A 21,287-nucleotide genomic window follows, 5' to 3' on the forward strand; every position below is an offset into this window, starting at 1 on the left:
ATCCAGACATTTGTTGGGAATTTCACTCAGGTAAAAGTAATGGATCCAACAAATTCTTTCCATCCTTAACTGCTTTTGCTGGCAACTTTATCTTCCAAAACGTAGAAGAGAAAACAAAATCTGTTTTCTTGGACTTAATTCTTGCTATCAGGGAGGAAACGGTTGAGGAAATAAGGGTGGCTGGAACCTTAGGAGGCAGTGATCATGCTAGCCTTGAATTTTGGATAAAAAGGTGAGGAAGACCTGAGAAAACTCAGATCTCAAGGTTGGATTTCAGAAAGGCAGATTTTAAAGGACTCAGAAAGAGAGTAGGAAGAATCCAATGGCTGGATGTTCCTAAGGACAGAAATGTCCAAGAAGGTTGGGAAATATTGTGAAATGAGATTCTCAAAGCACAATCGTTAACAATCCCTAAAAGAAAGAAGAATGGGAAGCATTTAAAGAGTCCAGGATGCATGAACACAGAACTTAAATACATGCTAAAAAGGAAGAAAGATACATTTATCAAATGGAAAGTCAGAGATGCTATACGATGCTTACAAGATGAAAATGGTGAATTGGTTAAAAATGATGTTGAGAAGCCTTTTTAAAAGACTTTAAAATTTAGTATTTCATACCTCTTTTCTCTCAGAAAGTAAATGTAACATCAACTGATTTTCCCTGATCTATTAGGGAAATAAAAGAATGTAGGCTATCTGTAAGCAGGAAGATGATGAGGGAACACTTAGCTAACTTAAATAAACTCAAGTCTTCAGGTTCAGATGAATTACATCCTAAGATACTGAAGGAAGCAGCAGAGGTAATTGCTGAACCACTTCAGCCATAATCTTTGCAAATTTTTGGAGAACAGTAAAAGTCTCAGAAGATTGGAAAATAGCTAATATTGTCCCTATCTTCAAAAAACGGAAAAAGGTGGATCCAGGAAAGTACAGGCCTGTGAACCTGACTTCTATACTGGGTATAGATCTTTGAAGAAACTATTAAATAGCATGTATGCAAGTACTTGGATGAGAAAGTAGAAATCAACCAGAGCCAGCATGGGTTTGTAACAAAAAAGTAATGGCACATGAATCTAATTTCCTTTCTGACAAAATCACTGACTGGGTTGATGAGGGAAATGCGGTGGATATAGTATATCTTGACTTTAGTAAAGCCTTTGACAAAGAATTTCATACCATCCTTATTGAAAAAAATGACCAAATATGGGATTGACAAGGCAACTGTTAGGTGGATTCACAACTGGCTGTGTGATTGTATTTAAAGAGTGGTCATAAATGGCTTCACATCCAACTGGAAGAATGTATCAAATGGGGTACCACAAGGCTCTGTCCTAGGCCCAGTGCTGTTCAACATTTTTATAAATGATCTAGATGAGGGGAAACTCAAATTTGCAGATGACACAAAGCTAGGAGTGATAGCCAACACTAGAGAAGAGATACAAGATTCAAAAAGATCTACACAAGCTTAAACAGTGAGTGGTGACTAACATAATGGTGTTTAATCCGATGAGTAATGCTTAAAGGATCTGGAAATGTTTAGTTTGCAAAAAAGAAGGCTGAAAGGAAACTTAATACAAATATCTGAAGGGCTGTCACAGTGCAGAGGGATCATCCCTATTCTCATTTGTACAAGGAAAGACTAGAAGCAATGGGATGAAACTGAAAGGGAGGGGATACAGATTAGATATTAGACAGTGAGGGGGATCAATGAGTGGAACAGGTTACCACAGGAGGTGGTGAGTTCTCTTTCAATGAAAGTCTTCAAACAAAGGCTGGACAGACATCTGTCTGCGATGATTTAGTGATCCTGCACTGAGTAGGGTGTTGGACCCGATGACCCTGGAGGTTCCTTCCAACTCTACAATTCGATGATTCAAACTGAGTGTGCATATATATGGCGAGAACAAAGAAGTAGCTGTTGGATGAGAGTTCAGCCCACTACTATTGAAGGTGTAGAAGATGTATTTAGATTCTGTTCTTGGGATGACGAACACACAAACATTATAAATTACCTCTTTCCCTAAAGTCATTCATCTCTTTTAAAGTGACCAAATGTTTTCTGGTACTGGAGACATTGTCTGTTAGGAAATAAAGAATCATTCTTAAATTGGTAACACATATAAGGCAGTGATATCCAACTTTATTACCATATGGAACCTCTTAACAAATGTCCACCCTCAGGCTAGCTTACCTCCTCTCATCACATATATCAGACATATCGAAAGAAAATGGAAAATACCAAAATATACAAATAAATCAGTGACAATAACTGACCTCGCTATTCCCTTATACAACTATAATGCTATACTTTATGGCACTTCGGTACTTTTCACATGTAACCTGATGAATGGTGCTGCTCTCTGCCCCCAAAACCAGAGAAGAAAAAAACTACCATTAACACAAGGCACAATACTGTATCTATCCCATTATGTAATGTTAGCATTGACTTCTGCCACACAGAAAACTGGATCTGTCTAGGCAGGATAATGTGAGCCCCATGTATATTTGCGTCCGGTTGCATCCTGTTTTAAGGGCAAATTATAAAATGGGCTAAATAAATAGTCGGCAATAATCTGGCGGCTGCTGCTCGGCCGGTAAAGCATTTTATAATCTATAGTACTGACCAATATGCCATTGGATGGACCAGGGCCATGTATACCATAGAGGTAGCCCATGCTGCTGCTGTAGGGAGCTTCCAGAAAGGAGGCCTTAGTTGGCAAGATACCCTTAGGAACATTGTGGCCTAATAAAGATTATTATTATTAGTGGAATTTTCATATTAGCAGGCCATGGGTGGGGAGTTGGCCCAAGAGCTATGAAAAAGGCATTTTTGGGGCAAACAAACAGCAGACCCTTCTGCCCTGACCAATAATATTTGTTCCCAGACTGAGGGACCCATCTGATCTTTGCTATAGAGCCCACTCTCTTCTATGTACATCTCTGCTATAGGCATACTGCAGGCTATACAGGCTTCACACAGTCTGCTGTCTGCAGAACGTCTAAGGGCCAATAAATCATTCCTTACAAATGCGTACCCCAACTCAATGCCGAATGAGAATTCATTTGCTTCTCATTCATTGTTCAGTTTCTGCATGCAGAAAAGTGAAAGATAGAGTGGTCCGTGAAAACAGGCAGTCATTTACTTCGTCTCCATTCACCAGCATTGATCCTTCCAGGTTAAAATCACAGGAATGATCATCGCTGGGATGACATGTCTGGCATCTGCTCCCAACAGGTTGTCCCATGTAAAATGGTCCTAAGTGTGCCTTTACATGGCACGACTGTCGCCTTTTACACAGAAGCGATCATCATTCAAGTGAATAGAGGCGGAGGCAGAACGATCCCCGGCCGCATTCACGGTTAACAAGAGTAACTGAAATATTCTCCATTTCGCCTCCATTCACTGAACGATTATCGCTTCTGTGTGAAAGTTAAAGCCCCCAACAATTGTCCGATGTAAAAGGACCCTAATTGCACTTTTTAAAAAACATTTGACATGTCAGAACATGTCAAACGTTTTGATCAGTGGGGTTCAAAGTCCAGGGACCTCTACTGATCACTGGTACAAAGGGGTTGCAGCGCTCACACGAAAATCATGTCCCTTTTCCTGTCTGTGCTGCCTATTGGCGCCTCTCAGCAGTGAAGATGGACACATAGCTGTCTATAAAAGTCTATATGCCTATCCGCAGGTGCTAAGGGTTGCTGACAGGCAATAAAGGTCTGCCGGAGCCGGAAGCCCGCAGGGTGGTAGGAGGAAGGCAGCATGATAGGGTTAACGGGGAGGAGGGGGTTAATTAGAGTAGAGAATGCCGGGAGGAGGCGGGGCCTAGTAAGAGGGATTAAAAAGAGCGGTAGAGCAGGAAAAGGCCATTACAGCGAAAAGAAGAAGAGGAAGCAGAAGTTAGAAGAGTGAAGAGTGAAGAGCGAAGAGCAGAAGTTACCCCCAAAGTACCAGCAGACCTGAAGACCCCAGCGGACCTGAAGAGCACAGCGGACGTCAGGAAGGCAAAGAGGACCGAAGACCCAAGGTGCCCGGGAGAAGCAGCGGGAGCAGCCCCGAAACAACCAGCAAGAAAAGAAGAGCCCGAAGACCAGCCACTTACCGGGAGAAGATGGAGGCGATCCTCGCGAAGATCCGGGCAGAGGCAGAGGAAAGGGGTCTGGACTGGCTCGTGCAGCTCTCCGGTGAGGCCCTGGGAGCAGCGGCGGGGTCCCCATCAGCGGCAGCAGAAGCGGGAGCGGCAGGAGCCCGAGCGGAGGCGGCGGGAGATGCTGAGGCAGCTGGAGAGGTCCGGACCGCGGACCGGAGGCGGAGGACGGGTGCGGGGCCGGCGGCGGCAGCACCAGCAGGGCAAGCAAAAGAGCGGCCGCGGAGGGCGCGTGCACCCAAAAGACTGAGCCCCGAGCACGCTCCCTCATGCAGGCAGAGGCTGCGGAGTGCCTCTCCGGTCCCCCCACGTAGTAGGCTCCCCCCGGCAACTCCAACAGGCAGGGGGAGCAGGGCGGGGAGGACTCCCGCCAAAAGACGAGGTGCAGCGTGCAGCGCGAGGTCCCGTGCTGAGAGGGGGCGGGGCCAAGCGCTGCACAGAGAGCAAAGAGCCTGGAAAGGGTCGGGGGCTGCTCACCCGGAGGTGCTTCGGAGGAACAGTTCCAGAGATGGGCGGCCCGCGGTATCTCGGGGTCCGGTAGCGGAGTCATCCGGAAGGCGTGTGACAATGACAGAGGTGGCCTATGTTCCTTCGGCACCAAGAAGATCAGCGGCGGTTGCAGTCCCAGCGGAGCGGTCACAGCCCGGCGTTAGCGGAGTCCAGGAGGAACAGCGACATGGCGGGACGGCGGCTGGTGGGTCCACAGCCCCTACGCAGCCAGGCGAGTCATGCTCTATGTCTGGTGTGTCCAGCAATGTTAGCCGCCTAGCGCATGCGGGGAGTAGTAGTGGGCAGTTTGCGGGGGGTAGCGCAGCGTTAAGTAGCGCGCTAGGCGTAGGCGGCGAAATAGGGGCATTGCTGGGGGTCGTGTTACAATTATTGAGGAGGCAGGGGGTAGGCTACGCTCCGTCGCCTGTCACAGCATGGAGCTCGCCATGCAGCGCGTCGTCCAGCATGGGGGACGGTGCGGGAGGTCCGTTGGCTGGTGGCTCTGGGGTAGGACAGGCGGTTGGGGTGATGCAATCTGCCCCGCTTGCAGGACAGCTGTCCACGGGCGGTTCACAGGCGGGTGCACAATCCACTGGGGAAATTTCCCAAGTGGGGGGTGCGGCGGGTACTTTGGAGTTAGGTGGGACGGCCGGGGTGGCAGTGGCGGTCCAGACAGAAAAGGATGGGGAGGGGGTCCGGCTAGACGATAAGGCCAAAGGTGAGGTCTACGTCTGCTTTGAGGGCCCGTTGGGGGCCCACCTAAAAAAAGAGGTTAGGGAGAAGATTTGGAGGGACAAATATGTCGAGATATTCTCCCTCCTACCCTTGGAGAAATTTAATTTAGACAAGGGAAAGCGGACAGAGTACAAAAAAGAGGAGGAGGAGAAGCGTAGGTGGCGCCTTATACCCCAGACGTTCGCGAATTGGCTGCAGGCGTTTGCCATTCTAGCGAGCGTAATCAGAGAAAAAGCGCCGGACAATTGCTCCGGCCTTTTCTGTTACATGGACTCCTTTGGAGAGGCCTATCGGGTGTGTGGAGGGCAGACTTGGCTGCGATACGATGAGCAGTTCAGGCAGCGGAAGGCAGTGCGCCCATCTATCAGATGGGATCACAAAGATATAGGGTTATGGTTGAGAGTAATGGCCCCCGCACGTTTCGGTCAGCCCTTTCAGGGCTGTGGCGGGTCGTTCGGCTCGGCCTCCAGTTCAGCGGGGGGACAGGGTGGTTCAGCAGGGGGGAGTAGGACCGGGTACTGCTGGCAGTACAACGAGGGTCAGTGCAAATTCGGAACAACATGCAAGTTCCGTCATGCCTGCTCCCACTGCGGCGCGGGGTCCCATGGGGCTGCCAGATGTTTTAAGAAGGGAAAGGGAAAAGGTCCAGGGGGTTTTACAAAAAGGGATGACCCCAGTGATTCTGGAAGAGATGGTACCTTACCTAAGTAGGTACCCGGATAGAGAGAAGGCGGAGTTATTGTTTAAGGGTTTTAGGGATGGTTTTCACATCCCGCCTCCAGTTCATGGGGTCCCCTTTTTGTTAAAAAATTTACGTTCGGCGTTAGAATATCCGGAAGTGGTGACAGAGAAACTAACGAAGGAGGTTAGGTTAGGGCGCATGGCGGGGCCGTTTAAAGAGCCACCTGTGCAAGATTTTGTGGTGTCACCTTTGGGAGTGGTACCTAGGAAGGAGCCGAATAAATTTCGGCTAATTCACCATTTATCATACCCAAAAGGGGGCGTCTGTAAACGACGGAATAGACCCCGAGCTATGCTCGGTTGTGTATACATCGTTTGACGCTGCGCTTCAATGGGTTCGGAAATATGGAAGGGGGGCGTTGATGGCAAAGGCGGACATAGAGTCAGCCTTTCGCTTGCTCCCGGTAACACAAGAAAGTGTGAGGTTGTTGGGGTGTTTTTGGGCAGGGAGTTATTTTGCGGATCGTTGTTTGCCCATGGGATGTTCCATCTCATGTGCGTACTTCGAAGTGTTTAGTTCGTTTTTAGAGTGGGTAGTGAAGGACACGGCGGCAGTGCAGTCGGTCATTCATTACCTGGACGATTGTCTGTGCGTGGGGCCGGGGGGTTCGCCGGTTTGTGCGAACTTGCTGGGAACCTTGCAATGGGTGGCAAAACGGTTTGGGGTGCCTCTGGCACCTGAGAAGACGGAGGGGCCCACAACTGGTTTAAGTTTTTTGGGCATCACTATTGACTCTGAGGCAATGGTGTGCCGGTTACCAGAGGAAAAATTAAGAAAATTGCAGGAGGAAGTAGTTGCAGCACGGCTGGCAAAGAAAATCACGCTAAAAGGGCTGCAGTCACTGCTGGGCAAGCTGAATTTTGCCTGCAGGATCATGCCCATGGGCCGGGTTTTCTGTAGACGTTTGGCGGCGGCAACGGCAGGGATTCGGGCCCCCCATCACTTTATCCGTTTGGGAGTTAGTCACAAGGCGGATCTGGCAGTCTGGTCCGCCTTTTTGGAAAAGTACAATGGCAGGTCGGTAATTATGGGGGAGGTCACTAACAACGTGGACTGGGAGCTCTATACAGATGCAGCAGGAAGCGCAGGGTTTGGGGCCTATTTTCAAGGTAGATGGTGTGCGGGCGAATGGCCGGAGCAGTGGAAGCAAGAAGGATTAGTGCGGAACTTAGTACTATTGGAATTGTTTCCAATAGTGGTGGCTATCACACTGTGGGGTAACCACTTCCGTGATAGAAAAGTAAGATTCCACTGCGACAACACGGGGGTGGTGCAAGTAATTAACAACCTCTCGGCGTCATCCCCCCCGGTGGTCAACCTGCTGCGTCAGTTAGTGCTAGAAGCCTTGTCATTAAACATGTGGGTGGTAGCGGTGCACGTTCCAGGTGTCAAGAATTCAATTGCGAATGCTCTCTCTCGCTTTCAGTGGGAGCGGTTCCGGACTCTGGCGCCTGGCGCGGAGAAGGAGGGGAGGAAGTGCCCGCTTCGAATCTGGAACGTGGTAAGCGAGCAGTGGGGGGTCTGATAGAGCGGTCACTGGCTCGGCGGACTAGGGCGGCATATTGCGCAGCGTGGAGCGAGTGGGAAGAATGGTTGAGGCAGTGTGGGGGGGAGCGTTCAGAGGAGGATAGAGTGGGCTTACTGTTGAGTTGGTTGGGAAAGAGTGCAGAGTTGGGTCAGTCGGTGGCAAAAGTTAATCAGTTTATAGCAGGGGTGGCCTTCGGGTTTAAATTACGGGGGGTAGGGGACGCGACGAAGAATTTTCTGGTAAAACAGGCGCTGAAGGGTCTGAGGAGAGGGAATGGGAGACAGGACACTAGGCGACCGGTATCGTTTGATGTCTTGGAGAAATTAGGGGAGGCGGTTGACGTTATTTGCGGGAAAGAGCTCGAGCGGCGGTTGTTTAGGGCGGCTTTTTCATTGGCATTTTTCGGGGCCCTACGGGTAAGCGAATTGGTGTCACCTAGCAAGACCGCGGGGGGGCGGCCTGCAGGCGGAAGACGTAAGGTTGGTAGACGGGAGGTTGGAGTTGCTTATCCGTCGGTCTAAGACGGATCAGCAAGGACGCGGCCAGGTGATCCAATTGGGTGAGGTGCCGGGGGCCAGTATGTGCCCGCTGAGTGCTTGGGAGCAGTATAGTAAAGGGTTAAATTTTCGCACGGGCCCATTGTTGCGGCACGAGAATGGGCTGTTTCTATCGCGTTTTCAGTTTATAGCAGTGTTCAAGAGGGCCTTGGAGGTGGCGGGGTTTAATAATACACAGTTCGGGTCGCACTCATTTCGGGTGGGGGCGGCGACGGAGACGTCAGTAAGAGGCATGGGGAGGAGGCAGTGAAGAGAATAGGTCGTTGGGAGTCAGGGCGTTTTAAATCATACGTGCGACCCCACCTGCTTTAAGTTCAAGGCGGGGTCGTCTGGAGGGTGGGGGGGACATATTGGTGGTTTGTTAATAGTAGTATTGTTGTTGTTTATTTTGCAGATTGTCATCCAGCCTTAGTTTGGATCTTGGGAGACTCCTATGTTTTTTGGGGAGCAGAGAGAGCGGGGGTACGGCCGAACGGTAGGCAATTGCGTTTCCAAAAGAGCGAGGCGGTAGTTAGATGGATGGGGATTAGAGGTATGACTTGGGGCAGCGTATTGGAGGAAGTTGAAAGGAGGGTTAGGTGGGATAGGGCGCCAGATGTTTTGGTCATACACACGGGGGGGAACGATTTGGGGAAAAGGAGGTTTAGGGACCTGTCAAGGGACATAAGGTATGACTGTCTTAGACTTCAAGCGTCATACCCGGGAACGGTCGTGGTGTGGTCCGAAATTGTGCCAAGGAAAGTTTGGAGGGGGACGCAGTCTGAGAAGGGCCTGAACAGAGCAAGGGTGAAGCTCAACAGGGAAGTGTCGCGATTCCTGGGAAGCAAAGGGGGAATAGCGGCGCGGCATATAGACTTGGAGAAAGGGGTCGGCAATTACTGGAGGTCAGACGGCGTCCATTTAAATGATATTGGCATTGACCTATGGACGGAGGGATTACAGGAGGGCATTGAGCGTGCGCTATTGGTGTGGGGGGGCGGCGCAGGCTCAAGAGGGTCGAGCCTCACTTGCTGTGGCAGGGGAAGGGGAGGGGCCCTTGGAGCCTGTGTAGAAGGTTAGTGGGGGAAGGCAGGGGCTACATAGCCCCTTCCCCCCTTTTTTGTGTTTGGAATCATGGCCTGTCGCCTCCTGGGTTACAGGGCGGAGCCCTGATAGTCGGTGGGAGAGGCTAGCCAGGAGTGGCTAGCCGGCCTCGGGGTCGGAAAGAAACGGCGGCCGGAGGTTAATTGGGAGTTTGGTTGGTCTTCCGAGTCTGCCACCTGCGGGGGGAGGAAAAAGGTTTATGGAAATAGCGTCGCCTGAGTCAGCCAAGTTGCGGCGCGGGTGACCGGGACAGCTATTTCCTTGTTGGTTTGAGGCGACAGGATATTTTAGAGGTGGGAGGGGCTCCAAGGTCCTCTTCTCAGGTTTTCATTGGGGGAATGTTTAGAATGTTTATAATGTTTAGGATGTGTATAATGTTGGGATATATATTTTAAAAGGAAAATGCGTTTAAAATGTATGTTAATGTTGTTTGTTTCAATAAATGGCTGCTGTGGCCAAATTTTATCCAACAGATGGTGTCGGTGGTCTGTACGGGTAATGGTAGGTGGGGGGGGATGTAATGGGAGGGTCATAGCAGCGACGACTCCGTTATACCCGGGTCAAGGTCTGCCGGAGCCGGAAGCCCGCAGGGTGGTAGGAGGAAGGCAGCATGATAGGGTTAACGGGGAGGAGGGGGTTAATTAGAGTAGAGAATGCCGGGAGGAGGTGGGGCCTAGTAAGAGGGGTTAAAAAGAGCGGTAGAGCAGGAAAAGGCCATTACAGCGAAAAGAAGAAGAGGAAGCAGAAGTTAGAAGAGTCCTGCCCGCCCGCCCTAGAGGAAATCCGGGGGGGGGGGAGCACGGGAGACGGTTTTCGTCATAGCAGCAGGAGAAGGGGAGGGGCCCTTGGAGCCCGTGTAGAAGGTTAGTGGGGGAAGGCAGGGGCTACATAGCCCCTTCCCACCTTTTTTGTGTTTGGAATCGTGGCCTGTCGCTTCCTGGGTTACAGGGCGGAGCCCTGATAGTCGGTGGGAGAGGCTAGCCAGGGGTGGCTAGCCGGCCTCGGGGTCGGAAGAAACGGCGGCCGGAGGTTAATTGGGAGTTTGGTTGGTCTCCCGAGTCTGCCACCTGCGGCGGGAGGAAAAAGGTTTATGAAAAAGGTTTATGGAAATAGCGTCGCCTGAGTCAGCCAAGTTGCGGCGGGTGACCGGGACAGCTATTTCCTTGTTGGTTTGAGGCGACAGGATATTTTAGAGGTGGGAGGGGCTCCAAGGTCCTCTTCTCAGGTTTTCATTGGGGGAATGTTTATAATGTTTAGGATGTGTATAATGTTGGGATATATATTTTAAAAGGAAAATGAGTTTAAAATGTATGTTAATGTTGTTTGTTTTAATAAATGGCTGCTGTGGCCAAATTTTATCCAACACATGGTGTCGGTGGTCTGTACGGGTAATGGTAGGTGGGGGGGGATGTAATGGGAGGGTCATAGCAGCGACGACTCCGTTATACCCAGGTCAAGACAGCTGAAGTTGGCATACTGCTCAGAGTTCTACAGCCCTTTCAGTTCAGAGATCAGCAGAGGTATCAGCAACCTGACTCCCACTGACCAAAACCTCTGACATGATGCTGTAACCCACACGTCAAACAAAAGGCCCGCAGCTCGAATCCAGCCCACCAACTCAATATAATTGACTTGCCGGCTGTGCAGCAACTTAATAGGCACTCCACCCACCCAGCCTGCAGCTGCGGTCCGGTGGCAGCAGTGCAGAGTCTGTGACTACTGATTTCTCCAACCCCCCTCCCGGTGTCTGAGTGCACCGTCCTGTATGCCGGGCAGACGACAAGGGGAGAGGTCAGCAGCCACAGACACAGAAGTGACTGCCACTGGATTGGAGCTGCAGGCTGCTGCCCAGCCAGAGGCCAATAGGAGGATTGCTATTACTGGGACTAGTATGGGTGTCACTTATTACTACTGGGGCCAATATAGGGAATACTATTACTACTGAAACCACCAATATTGGGTCACTTAATACTGGAACCACTACGGAGGTCTCTATTACTACTGGGGCCACTATAAAAGGTTACTATTACTACCAGGACAACTATGTCAGGTCACAATTACTAGTGCCATTATGGGAATCACTATTATTACTGGAGACACTATGGGGATCACTATTATTATTGGAGTCACTACTACTACTGGGCCACTATGGGGGTCACTATCCCTACTGGAGCTACTACGGGGGACGATATTTCTACTGGGACCAATATTGCTGTCATTGCTATTACTGGGGTCACTATGGGGGTCACTATTATTATTGGGTCCATTAAGGGTGACCCTATTACCACTTCAGCCACTATGGGGGTCACTATTACTATAAAGTCTTACAATTACAGTAGGCCCTTTGCAGGCAACCGTAAGGGTGATGTGGCCCTCGGTGAAAATGAGTTTGGCACCCCTGCTCTAACCTGTCAAAAGTTTTCTTAAAGTGCAGTTCGTCTTTAACAATCCCATCAGAATCCAGTAAATCAAGTTATTTAATAGCAATAAGAAACCATTATTACCTCCAGCATAGACAGTAATAAAGAGGACCAGGATGAGAACATACAGTAGGGCCAGCAGCCCATAGGAAATCCATTCTGGTTTCCGGGTGTAAGAATCGTACCACCTTCTGCCTGTAATGAGAAGACGCAGTAATGCAATATATACTGATATTTACCAGCCTGGTATATTGTGACTTGACGTCATAGTCGGCCCGGACTGTGCAGAATATCCTTACAGCCATTTATGTACAGGACTCCTCAATTACAGTCCTAATTAGTTCCTGGATGACCAGTGTAATTTGCCAGAACTCCACATAGAAAACTATTTAATTGGTTCTGAAGTTACCAAAATATCAACCCAAATACTAAAAAAACTACCATTAAAGAAAAATGATCATCTATAGGACAGATACATTCTGTATATCCAAGAGTTAGAAACAGCTGCCGGCCAATGGGATCGCACTTTACCAGTCACTACAGTACGGTCGTGGTCACACAGCGGATTTTGCGGTGGATTCCATGCAGAATCGTTTTTACTGACTGTTGCTTACTTACAGTCGTCAGTCACTAATGTGGAGAACATAAAGAGGCAGTAACATAGAAAACAGAAAATACAAAAAAATATACAAATAATCCAAGCAGAGAAGTTAAATGTATGTACCTGACGGTCTTTCATCATCATCATCATCATCATTAAGTGTCTCATGATCAATGCTGCTTTCGGAGTCCATAGTCAGAGATGGAATGGTGACTATAATCTGGTGGCTTTATGCTTAGATTTGCTGAATCAGGAAGGAAGTATCTGGGATGAAAACATGTTTGTTTCGTATCCGCAGCGAGAAAAGTTTTCTTGTGAAGTACCCAGTAGCTGTAATATACATCATGTGACTTGTTTCTGTGGAATATCTGTGATGCGGGTCCTGGTCGCAAAATAGTCGCCTGCACCATGCGTAAGTAGATAGATGGTGACAAGTGTGAAAAAATACACGCCATGACCTATCTTGGTGCGCATTTGTGCACTGCAAGAGCCTAATGAAATCAATGGGCATGGGTAAATGCTGACAACATATGCAGAGAGCCGGCTTATTCATTGCACATATACACACAAGATCACAATGCAAATAAGTGATGCATTTGTGCACAAAAAAAACCCCAGAGCAGCCAAACACGCGGGGGTAAGCGATGTACACCCGTGGGAATGAGCCCCAATGCTGTAGTAAAAAAATGAAAAGCCAAAATTGGTATTTTTTTCTCTCTCCCCCACCCAAAAAATGTATTAAAAATGTATACAATATATTATACGTACCCAAAAAATGGTACAAATAGAAACAAGCACACATATGGCGGAAAATAAAAAAGCTTGGGCTTTTGTAAAGTAGGGATGAAAATCCCCCCAAAATCACTGCATTCTTTAACCCAAAATAGGCCTTGTCCTTAAGGGGTTAAAGACTGGCAGAATATCACACAGCACCCTGATGATGGTGTATATCACGGGATTCAAAGCAAGTTGAAGAAACACCAGGAAAGGTCCAGACAAGAAGACTTTATTCAACTTTTTCTTCATTTTTACACAACTAGATTGACTCGATGTTCGCTACGCGACCATAAAATGTTTCAGATGTGGTGGAGTGGTGGCTGTGAACCTCTACATCTGCTCGGTTAGGTGATTATTTAGAGGGTCACTTTGTATTTGGAGCAGATATCTAATATAAAAAAGCCTACAGGTCTCTTTCTATCTGTCTCTATATCGCTCCGTCTATCTCTTTATTGCTCTCTCTTTCTTTCTATCACTGTCTCTGTCTGTCTATTGCTTTCTCTCTGTGTTTCTATCGCTCTTTCTCTCTCTGTCTCTCTCTACCGCTGTCTGTCTCTATCACTCTCTCACTCTGTCTCTATAGCTTTTTCTCTATGTCTGTCTCTCGATCGTTGTCTCTCTATCACTGTCTCTCTCATTATCACTGTCTCTCTATAACTCTCTCACTGTCTCTCCCTCTATTGCTCTCTCAATAGCTCTCTCTCCCTGTCTCTCTTTCTCTTAGGGCTCCCACCCACTGGCGGTTTTTTCTCCACTGCGATGCAATTCTAAAGTTAAAGTCTCGCATCGCAGTGCGAGAAAAATGCTGAAGATAACTGAAAATCTCTGGGATATCGCTGCGACATCGCCAGTCTTTTCAATGGGGCCAACGGCAGCAGCGCTAGCCCCATTGAAAAGATATGGAGAATGCCGCGGACTTCTGCCACAGCTGTGACAGTTGTGGCAGGAGTTTCCTACATCCCCTGCCGATCCCATTGCAAGCAGTGTTTTCTGACAAGCCCCGCAGAATGATTATCGGAGAAGAGCTTGAAATAGAAGCCCTTCACCGATAATCATGAAAAAGTGGTTAAAAAAATTAAAAAGTTACTCACCTCTCCTGCTGTCAGCCGCGTCCTCCGGCTGGCTCCCCGGCACTGCTGTCCAGCACTTTCAGCAGACGGGGATTTAAAAATCCCCGCCTACTGAAAGGGCTGTGCAGATTGGCTGAGGCCCCAGCCAATAGCAGCTACTGCTTAACTATTGGCTGAGTGCTCAGCCAATGACAGATAGCTCTTAGCTATTCATTCATGAATAGCTAAGATATTGCCGCTGGCCCCATTGAAAAGACTGGCGATGTCGCAGCGATATCCTAGCGATTTTCTCGCACTGCTCTGTGAGAGTTTTCACTTACTCTCGCAGCGCAGTGGAGAAAAAAACGCCAGTGGGTGGGAGCCCTTACTGTCTCTCTCTATAGCGCTCTCTCTGTCTCTTTCCCTATTGCTCTCTCTGTCTCACTATAGTGCTCTCTCTGTCTCTTTCTCTATCGCTCTCTCTGTCTCTCTATCGCTCTCTCTCTCTCTCTCTCTGTCTCTCTATCACTCTTGGTTGGGCAGTGTATGGTGTAGCTTAGCAGTGTATGCTGTGTCGGCCTAGCAATGCTTTACCCATTCTAGCGCATGCCTAAAGCACAGCAGTGCCACCCATAGACTTAACATTGTAACTTCCAACCTGCCTGACAAGTCCCTGAATGTATTAAACTCACATTTGATGATTTCACGACACTGGTGAGCATATGTGTCATCTAATGACATCAAAATCATCCACCAAAGTTACAGCAAAGGCGGCAAAGTGTGGTGCAAGAAAAAGCATGTAGGCTTATTTATATTGGACTAGCTTACCCGTCGCGCGTTGCTGCGAAGACAGACAGACATACATACATGCATTTTTATATATCTAGATAACAACCAATGACAGCGCAGCTTTCATGTTACCTCAGTGGTATAATATATAACAACCAATCGCAGCGCAGCTTACACGTTACCACAGCTTTATAATATATAACACCCAATCACAGCACAGCTTTCATGTAACCTCAGTAGTATAAGAAGTAGCAACCAATCACAGCACAGCTTTCATGTAACCTCAGTAGTATAATATATAGCAACCAATCACAGCACAGCTTTCATGTTACCTCAGCGGTATAATATATAGCAACCAATCACAGCACAGCTTTCATTTTACCTCAGCATTCTCAATATCCAGCAATTGTCTTGCGAAACGTTCGGCGGATGCATCATTTTGTAGTTGAACACGCATCCCGTTGCTCGTAATGCCTTTTGCTTTTGTGCTTGAAATGGGAATCAAACGATCTTTGTCTGGGGGGCATAACTGCCGACGATGCTCGCACGCGCGCCACCTATCATAGGATGGATGTACTATGCCAGTAATCTTCCCAGGAGTGTACTCAGCAACTTCCCAAAGTTTCATGGCAATTGGATGAATGGTGTAGTCATGCATAAAGGACAGACAGACAGACATTCATTTATATATATATAGATGACATCAGGAAGTGAGAGAATTAGATTCCGTACGTAAAATTTGGACACTAATTCTTTTGCACTTAGAAATGAATAATCGAGTTGGGACTAGAGATAAGCGAGCGTACTCGTCCGAGCTTGATACTCGTTCAAGCATTAGGGTGCTCGAGATGCTCATTACTCGAGACGAGCACCAGGCAGCACTCGACGCAATTACATTTCCTTCTCTGAGAAATTTGTGCCCTTTTCTGGCCAATAGAAACACAGGGAAGGCATTACAACTTCCTCCTGTGACGTTCCAGCCCTATCCCACCCCCCTGCAGTGAGTGGCTGGCGAGATCAAGTGACCCCTGAGTATTTAAATCTGCCCCTCCCGCTGCTCGCCACAAACACACGCTAAGAGAGATCAGGGACAGTGCTGCTGATGCTGCTATAGGGACAGTGTTAGCGTCTTCAAGAACCACAACGGTCCTTCTTAGGGCCACAGCTCACCTAGTGCATTACTGTTGTGGCTGCTGTGAGCAGTTTTGCACTTATTTTTTTTTTTTATGTATATCGGGCGTGCAGGCTGTAGCGTTCTCAGGCTGCAGACTGTACTTGGGTATAGGGGCAGTATTGGTCAGGCAGGGACAGTGGTAGTGTAGAATCCTTTCTACAAGAACCCCAACGGTCCTTCTAAGGGCTACCTGTGACCGTGTGCATTTAACTCTGTGGTTGCTGGGAGTTGTAGTACCTCAGTATTGCACAGCAGAGCCAGCGTGCAGCCTTCATGTAAATATTTTTTGGTCCGCAGTTAGTGTAACGTCAGCGCTGTCTGCCTCTTAGTCTACGCCAAGAAACCACAAATTTTTTACACCGCTCTGTGTTACACGCGTGCTGTCTCAGAAGTGCGCGGCGTGTCAGACGCCCATAGATTGAAAGTGCAATACACACTGCATAGCCTCAGCCTGCATTGCATAGAAAAAAAAGGAAATTTTAAAAAGAAATCCTTTTTACGGCTACCGGTGACCCAGTGCATTTGCCTGCGTGGCCTGTGGGACTTCACGTCCATCCAAACTGCATAGTGCACAGCAAGGCCTGCGTGCAGCCTTCATTTAAATATTTTGTGTCCGCAGTTAGTGTAACGTCTGCGCTGTCTGCCTCCAAGTGTACGCCAAGAAACCACCAATTTTTTACACAAGTGCACGGTGTGTCTGACACCCATAGATTGAAAGTGCAATACACACTGCATAGCCTCAGCCTGCATTGCATCGAAAAAAAAGGAAATTTTAAAAAGAAATCCTTTTTACGGCTGACGGTGACCCAGGGCATTTGCTGGCGTGGCCTGTGGGACTTCACGTCCATCCAAACATTTCTACTGCTCTGTCTCTGCTTGATTCTTAATCCACCATGCTGAGGGGTAGGGGTAGGGGTGGAGGGCGGGGACGCGGGAGAGGATGCGGAGTTCCAAGTGAGGGTTTGGGTATAGGCCAAGTTCATGGTCCAGGCGAATCATAGCCAGCTGCTGCGGGAGTAGGGGAGAGGACAGTTTCTGGGGTCCCCAGCTTCATATCACAATTTTTGGGTCCACGTGGTAGACCTTTATTAAAAACCGAGCAGTGTGAGCAGGTCCTGTCGTGGATGGCAGAAAGTGCATCCAGTAATCTATCGACCACCCTGTCTTCTACGCCGTCCACTGCTGCAACTCTGAATCCTCTGGCTGCTGCTCCTCCTTCCTCCCAGCCTCCTCACTCCATGAAAATGACACATTCTGAGGAGCAGGCAGACTCCCAGGAACTGTTCTCGGGCCCCTGCCCAGATTGGGCAACAATGGTTGCTCTCCCACGGGAGGAGTTTGTCGTGACTAATGCCCAACCTTTGGGAAGTTCCCGGGGTCCGGGGGATGAGGCTGGGGACTTCCGGCAACTGTTTCAAGAGCTTTCAGTAGGTTAGGAGGATGATGACGATGAGACACAGTTGTCTATCAGTGAGGTAGTAGTAAGGGCGGTAGGTCCGAGGGAGGAGTGCACAGAGGATTCGGAGGAAGGGCCGCTGGACGATGAGGTGACTGACCCCACCTGGTGTGATAAGCCAACTGAGGACACGTCTTCAGAGGAGGAGGCAATTGCAGCCGCAGGACAGGTTGGAAGAGGCAGTGGGATGGCCAGGGGTAGAGGCAGGGCCAGAGCTAAGAATCCACCAGCTGTTTCCCAAAGCACCCCCTCGCGCCAAGCCACCGTGCAGAGGCCAAGGTGCTCTAAGGTGTGGCAGTTTTTCACTGAGACCGCGGACGACCGGCGAACAGCGGTGTGCAACCTTTGTCGCGCCAAGATTAGCCGGGGAGCCACCACCACCACCATGCGCAGGCATATGATGGCCAAGCACCCCACAAGGTGGGACGAAGGCCGCTCACCACCTCCGGCTTGCGCCACTGCCTCTCCCTCTGGGCCCCAACCGGCCACTGAGATCCAACCCACCTCTCACGACACAGGCACGAGCGTCTCCTGGCCTGGACCCACACCCTCACCTCCGCTCTCCTCGGCCCCATTCAGCAATGTCTCTCAGCGCAGCGTCCAGCTGTCGCTAAGAGAATCGTTGGAGCGAAAGCGCAAATACGCTGCCACACACCCGCACGCTCAAGCTTTAAATGTCCACATAGCCAAATTGATCAGCCTGGAGATTCCCCCCTACAGGCTTGTGGAAACTGAGGCTTTCAAAAACATGATGGCGGCGGCAGCCCCGCGCTACTCTGTCCCCAGTCGCCATTATTTTTCACAGTGTGCCGTCCCAGCCCTGCACGACCACATCTCACGCAACATTGTACGCGCCCTCACCAACTCGGTTACTGGCAAGGTCCACTTAACAACGGACACGTGGACAAGCACAGGCGGGAAGGGCCACTATATCTGTATGCCACCTCCACTAAACCTTCCTCCTCCTCCAACGCAACCTCTACCTCGCAATCAAGACTTGTCAGCAGCAGCACGTCGCCAGCAGTCAGTGTCGCGCGGAAGCACAGCGGTGGGCAAGCGTCAGCAGGCCGTGCTGAAACTACTCAGCTTAGGAGAGAAGAGGCACACGGCCCCCGAACTGTTGCACGGTCTGACAGAGCAGACCGACCGCTGGCTTTCGCCACTGAGCCTGCAACCGGGCATGGTCGTGTGTGACAATGGCCGTAACCTGGTTGCGGCTCTGCAGCTCGGCAGCCTCACGCACGTGCCATGCCTGGCCCATGTCTTTAATTTGGTGGGTCAGCACTTTCTGAAAAGCTACCCCCACTTGTCATACCTGCTCGGAAAGGTGCGCCGGGTCAGCGCACATTTCCGCAACTCCAACACGGACAGCACCCCCCTGCGGACCCTGCAACATCGGTTTAATCTGCCAGTGCACCGACTGCTTTGCGACGTGCCCACACGGTGGAACTCTATGCTCCACATGTTGTCCCGGCTGTATGAGCAGCGTAGAGCTTTAGTGGAATACCAACTCCAACATGGGCGGCGTAGTGGGAGTCAGCCTCCTCAATTCTTTACAGAGGAGTGGGCCTGGATGGCAGATATCTGCCAGGTCCCTGGAAACTTTGAGGAGTGTACCCTGATGGTGAGCGGGGATGCTGCAATCATTAGCGTCACCATTCCCCTGCTATGCCTGTTGAGAAGTTCCCTGCAAAGCATAAAGGCTGACGCTTTGCGGTCGGAAACGGAGGCGGGGGAAGACAGTATGGCGCTGGATAGTCAGAGCACCCTCATGTCTATATCTCAGCGCATTGAGCAGGAGGAGGAGGAGAAGGAGGAGGGGGAGGAGCCTGAGGAGGAAGAGACAGATGGGCCCACTGCAGAGGGTACCCATGCTGCTTGCCTCTCATCCATTCAGCGTGTATGGCCTGAGGAGGAGGAGGAGGATACTCAAAGTGATCTTCCTAGTGAGGACAGCCATATGTTGCATACAGGTACCCTGGCACACATGGCTGACTTTATGTTAGCATGCCTTTCTCGTGACCCTCGCGTTAGACGCATTCTGGCCACTACGGATTACTGGGTGTACACACTGCTTGACCCACGGTATAAGGAGAACCTTTCCACTCTCATTCCCGAAGAGGAAAGGGGTTTGAGAGTGATGCAATACCACAGGGCCCTGGTGGACAAACTGATGGTAAACTTCCCATCTGACAGCGCAAGTGGCAGAAGGCACAGTTCCGAGGGCCAAGTAGAAGGGGAGGCGCGGAGATCAGGCAGCATGTTCAGCGCAGGCAGGGGAACCCTCTCCAAGGCCTTTGCCAGCTTTATGGCTCCCCAGCAAGACTGTGTCACACCTCCCCAGTCCAGGCTGAGTCGGAGGGAGCACTGTAAGAAGATGGTGCGGGAGTACGTAGCAGATCGTACCACAGTCCTCCATGACGCCTCTGCTCCGTACAACTACTGGGTGTCAAATCTGGACACGTGGCTCCTCCTCCTGAAGCCTCTCGTAATCACCGCGAACGGCCAACTTTTCTGTGGGCCAAAAGGCTCATATAACTTTTCTAAATAATATTTATCTGTTTCAATTCTCATTAAAGTATTGAAACTTCCACCTGAACCAATTTTTATTTTGACTGGGCTGCCTCCAGGCCTAGTTAAAAATTAAGCCACAGTACGCTAAGCGATTAATGGGTTTCACCTGCCCTCTGGGTTGGGCATGGGCAATTTTTTGTGGGGTACATTTGTACTGTCGGTACACCAATTTTTCGGGCCCTCGCCTACAATGTAATCCAAGTAATTTTTATGGGCTTCGCCTGCACTCATGCTACACCAATGTGTCAGGGGTTGGCCTACACTTTTGCTACAGAAATGTAACTCTGTTCTGCCTACCTATACTTCTGCCACAGCAATGCTACAGGGGTCTGACTATACTTCAGCAACAGAAATGTAACTTCGGTCTGCCGATACTTCTGCTCCTGAAATGTTACCTTGGTTGGTGTATACAGTTACTACTGTAATTTTACTACTGGGCTCTGCCCATATTGCTTTAATGGAAATGTTACTGGGGCATGTCTATACTGCTATAACAGAAATGTAACTAATAGTGGGCTCTGCCCATACTGCTTCTACGCAAATGTTACTGGGGCCTGTCTATACTGCTACTACTGAAATGTTACAAATACTATGCTCTCCCTACACTGCTGCCAGGGAAATGGTTTTCTGCTGCTTTGCCCATACTGCTTCTACGTAAATGTTACCGGGGCCTGTCTATACTGCTACTACTGAAATGTTGCAAATACTATGCTCTCCCTACACTGCTGCCAGGGAAATGTTTTTCTGCTGCTTTTACCATACTGCTTCTACGTAAATGTTACTGGGGCCTGTCTATACTGCTACTACTGAAATGTTGCAAATACTATGCTCACCCTACACTGCTGCCAGGGAAATGTTTTTCTGCTGCTTTGTCCATACTGCTTCTATGTTAATGTTACTGGGGTCTGACTATAGTGCTACTACTGAAATCTTACCAATACTATGCTCTCCCTACACAGCTGCAAGGGAATTGTGAATCTGCTGCTTTGTCCATACTGTGTCTACGTTAATGTTACTGGGGTCTGAGTATACTGCTACTACTGAAATGGTAAAAAAAATATGCTCTCCCTACACTGTTGAAAGGGAAATGTGAATCTGCAGCTTTGCCCATACTGCTTCAACGTAAATGTTACTGGGGTCTGTCTATACTGTTAATACTACTGAAA

General features: G+C 49.3%; 1 protein-coding gene across 3 annotated transcripts in view; it reads right to left on the reverse strand.

Moving 5' to 3' along the window:
- The window catches only part of LOC136610863 (hepatic lectin-like), an 87,119-nt gene that overhangs the window by 40,147 nt on the left and 25,685 nt on the right, over window positions 1-21,287 (reverse strand). For 2 of the 3 annotated variants that reach the window (XM_066590062.1, XM_066590061.1), the window contains 3 exons: window positions 12,426-12,566; window positions 11,786-11,896; window positions 2,012-2,077 (listed from right to left, as the gene is read on the reverse strand). In XM_066590062.1, coding sequence (XP_066446159.1) covers window positions 2,012-2,077; window positions 11,786-11,896; window positions 12,426-12,495 — 247 coding nt within the window. In that variant the 5' untranslated portion in view covers window positions 12,496-12,566. The remainder of the gene's footprint in view (window positions 1-2,011; window positions 2,078-11,785; window positions 11,897-12,425; window positions 12,567-21,287) is intronic. The other variant, XM_066590063.1, reaches the window with a different exon arrangement.

The sequence above is a fragment of the Eleutherodactylus coqui genome, chromosome 2 (assembly GCF_035609145.1).
Source record: "Eleutherodactylus coqui strain aEleCoq1 chromosome 2, aEleCoq1.hap1, whole genome shotgun sequence".
Lineage (NCBI taxonomy): Eukaryota > Metazoa > Chordata > Amphibia > Anura > Eleutherodactylidae > Eleutherodactylus > Eleutherodactylus coqui.